We start from the raw sequence: 12,076 nt of genomic DNA, 5'->3' as shown, positions 1-12,076 counted from the left end.
GGCAGATTCCATTGTCTCCCACCATCATTTTTTCCCAGCCTTATCTCCTGCTCCTCTGAACTTTTTCACTTAGACAGGTGGATTTCAAACAGCTGTACCCTTTTCCGAATTCTGCCAGAAGTTGCTTGGTCTCCTTTCTACCTGTCTAATGAATGTTCCCACCTCATGGGCCACCTTTGAACTTAGGAAACTTGTGAGGAACACTTATTTGACACTTAGCCATGTATATACTATGAGAATGTTTTCAAGAGCATCCGTTGAGACACCTGGTGTAAGAAATAATTTTTCTATTTTTGTGAGTTTAGGAGACTTTTCCTTTGAACAGAAATTAAAGCCTTATTTACTAGAAGAATAAAGTGATGTTAAATTGCCACTTGCCCTTTTAAAAATGATTCTTAGTTGTTTTTGTTTATTTAGCTTTATTGAGATGTAATTCACTTACAGTAAAGCTCTCCATTTGCCCCTATGAATTCTTCTCTGAGTTGTTTAACTTCCGCTCCCCAGTTGGATTTCAGGCATGTGTGATCTAGGACTCATGCTGCCACAGTTGCTTCCAAATACAGCTTCAAGGGCAACCCCCAAAGCCACCATGGACTATGATGCTACTGTGACTAGAGCTAGTATTGTGACCTTTGAAAGCCTAAAGATGCACAAGGAATCTGACCCATAATGGAAAGCACTAGTTAGTTGGCTTCTTAAAACCCTGGTTCTCTTGGCACCTGTGGCCTGTTGCTGCCTTATCCACCAGAGGGCAGTGTTCCACTCGGCTTAACAGTTGAACCCCCACCCCCACCACCCGTTGAGGTCTTGCCTTTCAAAATCCTAACATTTTGGCTCCTGAAGTGACCCCAAAACAGTGTTTCTTAAAATCGTGCTTGATAGAAATAAATCTTACATTGCAACCAAATATACATGCATACATATACAACTCCACATATGTATATATAACAAAAGTTTTATAAAGTAATACTTTACTATGTGTAATATACTCTTTCTCTTTCTTTCTTTTGATGGAGTCTCGCTCTGTCACCGGGCTGGAGTACAGTGGCATGATCTCGGCTCACCGCAACCTCCACCTCTCCGGTTCCAGCGATGCTCCTGCCCCAGTCTCCTGAGTAGCTATTTTTTTTTTTTTTTTTTTTGGTAGAGACGGGGTTTCACCATGTTGGCCAGGATGCTCTCGATCTCCTGACCTCGTGATCCACCTGCCTCAGCCTCCCAAAGTGCAGGGATTACAGGCGTGAGCCACCGCACCCAGCCTCTATTTTCTTTCTTGCCTTTTTTTTTTTTTTTTTTTTTTGAGACAATGTCTTGCTCTGTCACCCAGGCTGCAGTGCAGTGGCATGAACACGGTTCACTGCACTCTCAACCTTCTGGGCTCAAGCAGTCCTCCCACCTCAGCCTCCCAAGTAGCTGGGACCATAGGCGTGTGCCACCAAGCCTGCTTCATTTTTGTTTGTTTGTTTGTTTTTTTGTAGAGACGAGGCCTCGCTGAATTGCCTAGGCTGGTCTCGAACTCCTTAGCTCAAGTGATCCTCCAACCTTGGCCTCTCAAAGTGCTAGGATTATAGGCATAAGCAACGGTGCCTGCTATTCTTTGATTTTTATTTTTATTTATTTTATTATTTTTTTGAGACAGAGTCTCGCTCTGTCGCCCAGGCTGGAGAGCAGTGGTGTGATCTCAGCTCACTGCAACCTCCGCTTCCCGGGTTCAAGCGATTTTTGTGTCTCAGCCTCCCAAGTAGCTGGGATTACAGACGTGCACCACCATGCCCGGCTAATTTTTGTATTTTTGGTAGAGATGGGGTTTCACCATGTTGGCCAGGCTGCTCTTGAACTCCTGACCTCAGGTGATCCACCTGCCTTGGCCTCCCAAAGTTCTGGGATTACAGGTGTGAGCCATCATGCCTGGACAATTCTTTCATTTTTAAAAGATGCTTATTGCCACCAAAAATGAGTTTATTATTCACAAATCAGGTCACGGCCCACAATTTTAAAAATATTGCCTTCTGTAATCCCAGCACTTTGGGAGGCCGAGGCGGGCGGATCACGAGGTCAGGAGATCGAGACCATCCTGGCTAACACGGTGAAACCCCGTCTCTACTAAAAATACAAAAAATTAGCCGGGCGTGGTAGCGGGCGCCTGTAGTCCCAGCTACTCGGGAGGCTGAGGCAGGAGAATGGCGTGAACCCGGGAGGCGGAGCTTGCAGTGAGCCGAGATCGCGCCACTGCACTCCAGCCTGGGCGACAGAGCGAGACTCCGTCTCAAAAAAAAAAAAAAAAAAAAATATTGCCTTAAATGCCTTAAAGTTCTTTTAGTCTAATACCCTGGATAGTTATGGATGAAGAGAGGTAGGGTTAGAGATGGGACTTATCCAGGTCACTGTGGGATTCAGAGCAATATCTAGGATGGGGCGTCAGGCTCTGGAGTTTTAATCCATTGCTTTTTGCCCTGTATTTTACACTTAGAATTTTCTTAATGGGTCTTGGTTATCCCAGTGACATTGTTATTGAGGTGCATCCAGTTCTCAGGCAGGTCACAGCAACAACGGTGTGTGTGCATGCGTGTGTGTCTGTGATGTTCCCCAGCCCCATGAACAGCCCAGTGGAATATCATCTCAGCCACTGATTGTCAGCTCAGTGCTGGCCTCTAGAAGCTAAGCCTTATGGAATCCTGCATGTGGATCCTCTTCGATGATTTCTCTTACCTGAGTACCCCTGGTGGACCTGGCTTAGCAATGGTTTGTATGATAGCTCAGAAAACAAGCATTAAGTCCATCAGCACATTATACAAATTAAATAGGCAGAGAGTCACTTGCTACTGTCAAAGGATCGGCTTCTGAAATGCAGAAGGTGGAAGTTCTCATGTGACTCCATCCTTGCTCTGTAGAATGCCACCCAGAGGATGTTTGAAATTGACTATAGCCGGGACTGCTTCCTCAAGGATGGCCAGCCATTTCGCTACATCTCAGGAAGCATTCACTACTCCCGTGTGCCCCGCTTCTACTGGAAGGACCGGCTGCTGAAGATGAAGATGGCTGGGCTGAACGCCATCCAGACGTAAGTAGGAGGGCATGTGGCTCTCACCTAGGCCTGAACACCCACTCTGGAGAGAGGATACAACTGTATTTCTCAGGGTGGCTATTTTATTGCTCAGAAATGGGAAATGGTCCAGTGTGATGTTCTGGGAGGGGCTTGTCATGAGCCGGACTGGCCCTTTTTCAAATAATTAACTACTTCTTCCAATCTTCAATTTTAATCATCAGAAATCATTAAATAAATAGCTTAAAAAGGCAAAGGATGGGGGAAGCAAACAGAAGTAACAATGATCGAGCACTTACCAGATACAGGGCACTTTATACTAATGATTCCATTTCCTCGAGATAGGTATTATTGTTCCTGTTTATAGCTGGTGAAACTGAAATTTGCCCAAGGCCATATCTTTGGTCAGAGATTCAGCTAGTATTTGAAGGGAAGGGAAGGCTTGCAGGCAGCTGAGCACAGGTATGGCTGTAGGCATACAAAAAGCTAGGTTAACAGGAGAAAAGCATAACAGATATGTAAGTTTTATCTGACATGAGAGTCTTCAGAAAAGAAGACCCAAGGAAAACTTTTTACACTTAGATTCCATGAAAGGTTCTGACCTAATGGTAGTAGACTGAAGTGGGAAACCCTCAAGGCCTGCCTCAACAGATTCTTCTTGGCCTTTCTGGGTGGCATTCCTTCCTTCTGGGTATGGAGCAGGACCCCTCTGCAATGAGGGTCTAGAAGGGAGAAGGGAGAAGTGACCTTTCTAGGTTTTCTGGCTTGCTTTAGGAGAGAGGGGTTCTAATTTCTATGACCCACACTGGGGAAGATGAATTCTGGTTTGACTTGCTTCAGGGGAGAAGGGGGGGTGGGCAACAGAAGAGCAGGAGAAGGTCAGAGAAAGAAGATTTGCTTCTAAGGCCTTCCAATCTCCTTTAGTTCAAAGTACTTAGCATGCCAAGGTGCCATACTTTGGGGTATTGTTTTCTGAGCCCCAATAACAGAATAAGCCTTGTGCTTAGGTAGATTTCTGAAACCCAGTTTGGCTTTGTGGTTCTGCTGCGGTAATTGTATAACTTCAGGGTATAGAATTATCCCAATAGCTATCTCTCTGCATCTCTTTTGCTATTGCAAAGTAACTAACTAACAGGCAAGAAAGTTGGTGTGGCTGGCTGCTCTGGCTTTTGCAGTGCCGATGTGGATTGCTGATAACTTCTCAAAGATGAAGAGTGAGAAAACCCAGAGGCAGATTCCGAAGATAGATAGTTAGGGAGAACGCACTCATTATTCTGGTTCTAAGGCCACTGGCAGAGTGAACCCAAGTTCACCTGTTTATAATTCCGACAATGAGTTCTGGAAGACCAAGACTGTTCCAGGGAACCCTGAAATCATGGGATCACACACACGCAAAATGACACAACCCAGGGTCTTCAAAGAGAGCTTTGTGATGGTAATGGATGGCTCCATATTTAACTTTGTATCCCATGCTGTCTGTAGGTAGACAGAGGAGCTGGTAGAAGGTTTTGTCATTTTACCTCCTGCCACATGATTCCTGACAAAATCTTTTGTCAGAGGATCTAGGGCTTGGAGTTTTTCCTACACGTACTAAAAATTATTTCTTCAAAAAATAAATATGTCTCTTACTACTTTTCAGCAAAATATTCGTATTTTTCCTAAGCCTTACATGGGCATATATAATTTTTATTTTTATTTATTAAAACAATTTTTTAGAGCTGGGGTCTTGCTCTGTCACCTGGCTGGAATGTAGTGGCTCAATCATAGTTCACTGAAACCTTAAAGTGGGCTCAGGTGATCCTCCCGCCTCAGCCTCCTGAGTAGTTGGGATTACAGGCACTGCTACCACACCAGCTAATTTTTTTGTTTTGGTTTGTTTTTAGAGATGAGGTCTCACTATGTTTCCCATGGTGGTCTTCAACTCCTGGACTCAAGCGATCCTACTGCTTTGGCCTCCCAGAGTGCAGGGATTACAGAAGAGAGCTACTGTGCCCAGCTATAATTTTTATGTAATAGGAATTAGTGCTGATATAACTCTGGAGTTTTCTGTTGTTGTTGTTGATTTTAAGAAGTGTCCCCATGAAGTCTGACTAGCTTGGGGAGCTGCTGTAAAAATTCATAACAAGGCCCCTCCCAAGAGGCTGCCAAACGGGAAGGTCTATGTGTCCTGTGGTTTATGGTTCTACACCATATCTTTCTCTATAGACAGTTTAGAAATTTATGTAGGATACTGGATTTTTGAGCTCTTTCCCCTTCCACAGAGCACCTCAATTCAATTATTTATGCAAAATATAATTATAAAAAGCTAAAAACCTGACTTACAAACAAGTATATAATGGACATATGTCAGAAATTTATTTAACTGGAGAAAGAAAATGTGGTACATATACACCATGGAATACTACAAAAATCACAAAAAAGAATGAGATCATGTCCTTTACAGCAAACTGGATGCAGCTGGAGGCTATTATCCTGAGCAAACACAGGGACAGAAAACCAAATACCACATGTTCTCACTTATAAGTGGTAGCTAAACATCGAGTACATATGGACACAAAGAAGGGAACAACAGACAATGGGGCCTACTTGAGGGTGGAGGGTGGGAGGAGGGTGAATACCCCTATCGTGTACTAGGCAGATTATCTGGGTGACTAAATAATCTGTACACCAAACCCCCATGACATGCGATTTACCTGTATAACAAACCTGCACATGTACCCCTGAACCTAAAATAAAAGTTTTTAAAAATTTATTTAACTTATTACTGAGGAAACTAGCTAGATGGTAAAGCTAATTCAAAGGAGAATTTGAGGAAGGGAGGTTTACAGTCAGTCAAGAAAGTCATGTTCAAATAAAGTTATCTTTAGAGATAAAACTGGTTAGTATCATAAAGGGCAATGAATGAAAAAGTAACCTTTAGAGTTGTCTTCTCTGTATGACAATCATTTGTTTCTCTCCCAGGCAATAATCTACAAATTAATCTGTAACTTCAAAGTTCTTCCCTTAATCAATAGTAAATAGTAAGTCAAACAAAATATCTCCCCTGGAGAATGAAGGAAGCCTTAGTGGGCCCATTGGACAGTCCTCCATTATAACATGGAAAGGAAATGCAGTCACCCTTTTGCCTTATATCCAAATTCTGGATAATTTTTCTTTTCTTTTCTTTCTGTATTTTGACACAGGGTCTCACTCTGTCATCCAGTCTGGAGTGCAGTGGCACAATCACAGCTCACTGCAGCTTCAACCTCCCTAGCTTAAGCAAACCTCCACCTCAAGCCTCCAGGGTAACTGGGACCACAGGCATACACCCTGGCTAATTTTTTTGTGTTTTTTGTAGAGACAGGGTTTCACCATGTTTTCCAGGCTAGGGTCAAACTCCTGGGCTCAAGCCATCCACCCACCGTGGCTTCCCAGAGTGCTGGGATTAGAGGCCTGAGCCACTGTGCCCAGCCTTGGATAATTTTTCTTTCAAAGCGCCTTCTCCCTCTTATCCATGTGTTAGCAATAGTCCTAATGAGGCCCTTTCCCCACCCTTCCTTCTTCTTGACTCTGCCAAGTATCCAGGAAGGGGCTGTGTGTGTCTTGGCAGGTATGTGCCCTGGAACTTTCATGAGCCCTGGCCAGGACAGTACCAGTTTTCTGAGGACCATGATGTGGAATATTTTCTTCGGCTGGCTCATGAGCTGGGACTGCTGGTTATCCTGAGGCCCGGGCCCTACATCTGTGCAGAGTGGGAAATGGTGAGTGTGGCTAGACTGGGCTCTACCTGGTGTGTGTGAGCTGGCAGGCAGCAGCTCTGGGGCAAAGAGAATTAAAGCAGACCTGCATTCCAGAGAGCATGGGGCCTGGGACTGCACCCAGCACAGGTGTCTTTTACCTTGGCAAGGTGCCCAGGCAGAGAGAAACAGGCCAGGGTCAGGGCATGGGCTCTCCTCTTGGTGGTCACTCACATAACTCAGCTTGCTCATCTGTAAGAAGCAGTTAATGTTGTCTTCTCTATCTACGTCACAGGGTATTTGTGAAATTAAATTGAAAAATCTTTATGAAAAGGGCTTTGGTCCTTAAAACATTGCATTCATGCAGAGTGATCTTAATTGTCCTACATTCCAATTTCTAATTTCTCTGCAAGTTATAAACCAAAAAGCCCAGCTCAAATACCCCTTGTCCCTTGAAGCTTTTATTCTTTTCCATAACTACTAATAGTAATTTCTATCTCCTCTGAGCACCCTTCACGGAACGGACATTATAACGGCTTGTTTTCCCTGAACTAGGGAGGATTACCTGCTTGGCTGCTAGAGAAAGAGTCTATTCTTCTCCGCTCCTCCGACCCAGGTAGGTTGTTACAGATGTCTTGAGAAGATTTATAAAAGCTTCAGCCTAGGTGCGGTGGCTCACGCCTGTAATCCTGACACTTTGGGAGGCTGAGGCGGGTGGATTACCTGAGGTTGGGAGTTCGAGACCAGGCTGGCCAAAATGGCAAAACCTCACCCCTACTAAAAACACAAAAAATTAGCTGGGCATGGTGGTGGGCGCCTGTAATCCCAGCTACTCAGGAGGCTGAGGCAGGAGGATTGCTTGAACCCCGGAGGTGGAAGTTGCAGTGAACTGAGATCGGATCAATGCACTATAGCCTGGGTGACAAAGCGTGACTCTGTCTCAAAACAAACAAACAAAAAAGCTTCAACAATTTATATCAAAAGGGGGAGGTATTTTGAAGGCTGTGGTACCTCTGCACAAGTACTTTTGAAAGTTTAGTGAAAGTCTGAGTGTTTATCACTGACCAGTGCATAGCAACAAACTAAACCTCTAGGAAATTAGGCTTTGAACTACTTAACCAGATCTTACTGATAAACTGGTAATTCTTTGAATTGGCATTGAACCCTGTTTGCGGTTGACCAACTGACTTCAATGCTTTCTCTTCCTATTTACTTAGCATATTCCACAGCCAATGATAGCACCTCGCTAATCAAAATGACAAGTCAGGCATGGTGACTCACACTTGTAATCTCAGCACTTTGGGAGGCCAAAGTGGAGGGAGTGCTTGAGCCCAGGAGTTTGATACCAGCCTAGGTAACATAGCGAGACCGTATCTCTATAAAAAATTTAAAAATTAGCCAGGTGTGCTGGCACATGCCTGTAGTCCGGGAGGCTGAGGTGGGAGGATTGCTTGAGCCTGGGAGGTTGAGACTGCAGTGAGCCATGATTGTACCACTGCACTCCATCCTGGGCAACAGAGAGGGACTTTGTCTCAAAAAAAGAAATAAGGTCGGGTGTAGTGGCTCATGCCTGTAATCCCAGCACTTTGGGAGGCTGAGGTGGGCGGATCACCTGAGGTCAGGAGTTCGAGACCAGCCTGACCAACATGAAGAAACCCTGTCTCTACTAAAAAATACGCAATTAGCTGGGTGTGGTGGTGCATGCCTGTAATCCCAGCTACTCGGGAGGCTGAGGCAGGAGACTTGCTTGAAGCTGGGAGGCAGAGGTTGCAGTGAGCCCAGATTGCGCCATTGCATTCCTGCCTGGGCAACAAGAGCGAAACTCTGTCTCAAAAAAAAAAAAAAAAAAAAAAAGAAATAAAAACAAAATGACAGTTTCTGGGATGGTGTCATTGGATTGCTTGGTAGCTGCAATGCCTTCTATATTCTGGCCACTTTTATAGAGCAATGTGTAAATGATAGTTTTTTTCTTTGTCTTACTCCAGTAACTTCATGTTTTGCACGCTTAGCATATTATTGGTGTTTTCACTGTGATAACTCATTTAATCTTTATGCCAACTTTATGTGGCATGTACATTTATTATTCCTATTTGACAATATAAATATATAATTTATTAGAACTTCATTTTATACAGAAAAAAAGCCTTCCTGTGACTGAGAAGAGGATACACTGTTCAGTCACTCTTTTCTTCATTCAGCAAACATTGCTTGGATATGTTCTATGCTCCAGGCTTTGTGTCCTATGGCAAGGATGGTCTTAGTCCATTTTCTGTTGCTTGTAACAGAATACCTGAAACTGAGTAATTTATAAAGAAAAGCATTTATTTCCTACAGTTATGGAGGCCAAGAAGTTCAAGGTGGAGGGGCTGTATCTGGTGAGGGCCTTCTTGCTGGTGGGGACTCTGCAGAGTCCTGAGGGGGCACAGGGCATCACATGGTGAGGGGGCTGAGTGTCCTAGCTCAGATCTCTCTCCCTCTTCTTATAAAGCCACCAGACCCATTCCCATGATGACCCATGAATCCATTAACCTATGAATCTATTAATCCATGAGTGGATGGATCTACTTATGAGGGCTGAGCCCTCATGACTCAACACCTCTTAAAGGCCCCACCTCTCAATACTACCACATCGGGGATTCGATTTCAACATGAGTTTCAGAGGGACAAACATTCCAACCATAGCAGATGGATACAGGCACACTGGTCCTCGTCCCCTGAGGAGCTCAGCTGAGGAGACAACTACATGCAGGACAACTTTTATGAGACTTTTACTTCAGAAGGTACTTGTCGAGTCCTGTATATCCTGATCTCTGCTGCCAGCCCTGGTGTAATAAGGCTGCACTGGTGTCTCTTTGTACTAAATCATTATTATTATTATTTTTTTTTTTTTTTTGAGACAGAGTTTCACTCTTGTTGCCCAGGCTGGAGTGCAATGGTGCGATCTTGGCTCACCACAACCTCCACCCCCCGGCTTCAAGCAATTCTTCTGCCTCAGCCTCCCAAGTAGCTGGGATTACAAGCATGCGCCACCACGCCTGGCTAATTTTGCATTTTTAGTAGAGATGGGGTTTCTCCACGTTGGTCAGGCTGGTCTCGAACTCCCGACATCTGGTGATCTGCCTGCCTCAGCCTCCCAAAGTGCTGGGATTACAGGCATGAGCCACCGCACCCAGCCAGAAAACTCAGAATGTTTTTAAAAAGTTTACGAATTTGTGTTGAGCCACATTCAAAGCCATCCTGGGCTGCATGTGGCTTACAGGCTGGGGTTGGACAAGCTTGTGTTAAACTTTTCTTGTTTTCCAGATTACCTGGCAGCTGTGGACAAGTGGTTGGGAGTCCTTCTGCCCAAGATGAAGCCTCTCCTCTATCAGAATGGAGGGCCAGTTATAACAGTGCAGGTAACCCTGGAGTTGAGCATGGATGGATTGGGGGAGGGGTTCCCATCCATCTACATTACATAAATGATAGAAGTGATGCAGACATGAGCCTCATAGGTCTGTTTCTTTAAGAGGTAATGCCACAGATAGTGCTTTTAGTTCAATTGCATTTGGGAAGGCATTGCCATTTTTGAATGCCTGCTATGTGGCAGGCTTTGTGCTGGGTGCCTTGTAAATGCTATTCAATTCTTCCAACCACCTTCTTTTTTCAGTGAGGAAGTTTGAAAAGGTTAAGTGACTTGGCCAAGGTCACCCAGCCAGCAGGTGGCAGAATTAGGATAGCACCCTAATTCTGTGGATCCCAGAGTTTGTCTCTCTGTTTCTCCTGCAGTATTGTTTTCTGGCAGCAGGCATGCAGTGTGGACTGAAACACTTTGGTATCGGCACTGCCTTGACAGTCAGATAACCCTGGAATGGAAAAGGATGTGGTCGATTGGGGCTGGCTGTTATGTTTCCTCTCTTGCTTCCTGCCCCATTCTCCTTCTTCTATGTGTTCTTGGCTCTGCAAGGACTAATATACTGTGGGGTACATTGAACTTTAACAGTTTTTGGTGTTGGTAAAATTACTTAGGTGAAACATAAAACCATGTTCATTGGACATTGACCAAGGATGCCATGGATGCTCTTTTTTTTTTTTTTTTTTTGAGAGAGAGTCTCATTCCGTTGCCCAGGCTGGAGTGCAGTGGGGCAATCTCGGCTTACTGCAACCTCTGCCTTCTGAGTTCAGGCAATTCTCCCACCTCAGCCTCCCATGTAGCTGGGATTACAGGCGCATGCCACCATGCCTGGCTAATTTTTGTATTTTTAGTAGAGACGGGGTTTCGCCATGTTGGCCAGGCTGGTCTCAAACTCCTGACCTCAGGTGATCTGCCCACCTTGGCCTTCCAAAGTGCTGGGATTACAGGCGTGAGCCACCGTGCCTGGCTATGACCAAGGATGCTCTTATGGAAAAGAGTAAAGGTTTCTTTTTTTTTTTTTTTAGGAGACAGAGTCTCGCTCTGTCGCCCAGGCTGGAATGCAGTGGCACAATCTCGGCTCACTGCAACCTCTGCCTCCCAGGTTCAGGCGACCCTCCTGTGTCAGCCTCCCAAGTAGCTGGCATTACAGGCGTGCACCACGATGCCTGGCTATGTTTTTGTATTTTTAGTAGAGACAGGGTTTCACCATGTTGACCAGGCTGGTCTCAAACTCCTGACCTCAGGTGATTCACCCACCTCAGCCTCCCAAAGTGCTGGGATTACAGGCGTGAGCCACCGTGCCTGGCTATGACCAAGGATGCTTTTATGGAAAAGAGTAAAGTTATGTAAAAGTGGCTGCATCCTGGACATCCCAGGGATGCAAAGTGGCACTCCCTAGGGGGGTGTGGGCCAGGCTTCCTTCTTATGAACAGTACTATAGGCAGCTTGTGGGGATGGATCATAGTAGGGTGGGAGCATGGGCACTGCCTTGCCTTTCAGGTGTAGGTGGACAGAGGTGCTGAGAGGGCTGCACTGGCCAGGGTGTCCGTTCTGAGGCTTTGTGGTGGGAGGAGATGTCTTCTTGAGAGAGGCCAGGTTGCTGCTCACAGAGGGATGTGTGAGTCACCCCACGTGCCCCTAGTTTTTACCATCTTGAGTCTGTACTGGTTAAGCTAATAGGAACCACATTTTCCTACATGAAGATACCAAGTCTGAAACTTGGGTGCGTCTTTGCTCTGCATGGCTGTGTCGTCTTCCTTTCTTCTGGCCTCAGGTGCAAACCCTCTTTTGATGCCCTCTTTTTTTCAGTCTCTGCCTCTCCTTGAATCACTTTCAATTTCTGCTCACAACTTTTCTGCCCCTTTTGGTTTTGGAAATGCCACGAAAAGTATAATCAAGTATTAATTCTGCAAAGGAGAATGA

At 45.1% G+C, this 12,076-nt stretch overlaps 1 protein-coding gene across 9 annotated transcripts in view; it reads left to right on the top strand.

Annotated features, from left to right (window-relative positions):
* GLB1 (galactosidase beta 1) overlaps positions 1-12,076 on the top strand; it is a 139,746-nt gene that overhangs the window by 22,380 nt on the left and 105,290 nt on the right. For 8 of the 9 annotated variants that reach the window (XR_010155558.1, XR_002943096.3, XR_010155557.1 and 5 more), the window contains exons 2-5: positions 2,892-3,061; positions 6,633-6,783; positions 7,315-7,375; positions 10,063-10,157. Coding sequence is in view for 5 of the 9 variants with exons in the window: in XM_016940638.4 (XP_016796127.1) it covers positions 2,892-3,061; positions 6,633-6,783; positions 7,315-7,375; positions 10,063-10,157 (477 nt within the window). In the remaining 4 variants the exon portion in view is untranslated. The remainder of the gene's footprint in view (positions 1-2,891; positions 3,062-6,632; positions 6,784-7,314; positions 7,376-10,062; positions 10,158-12,076) is intronic. The other variant, XM_016940639.4, reaches the window with a different exon arrangement.

The sequence above is a fragment of the Pan troglodytes genome, chromosome 2, assembly GCF_028858775.2.
Source record: "Pan troglodytes isolate AG18354 chromosome 2, NHGRI_mPanTro3-v2.0_pri, whole genome shotgun sequence".
NCBI classification, from domain to species: Eukaryota; Metazoa; Chordata; class Mammalia; order Primates; family Hominidae; genus Pan; species Pan troglodytes.
Note: the sequence above shows the minus strand (reverse complement) of the source record. Positions and strands in the feature narration are given on the sequence as shown.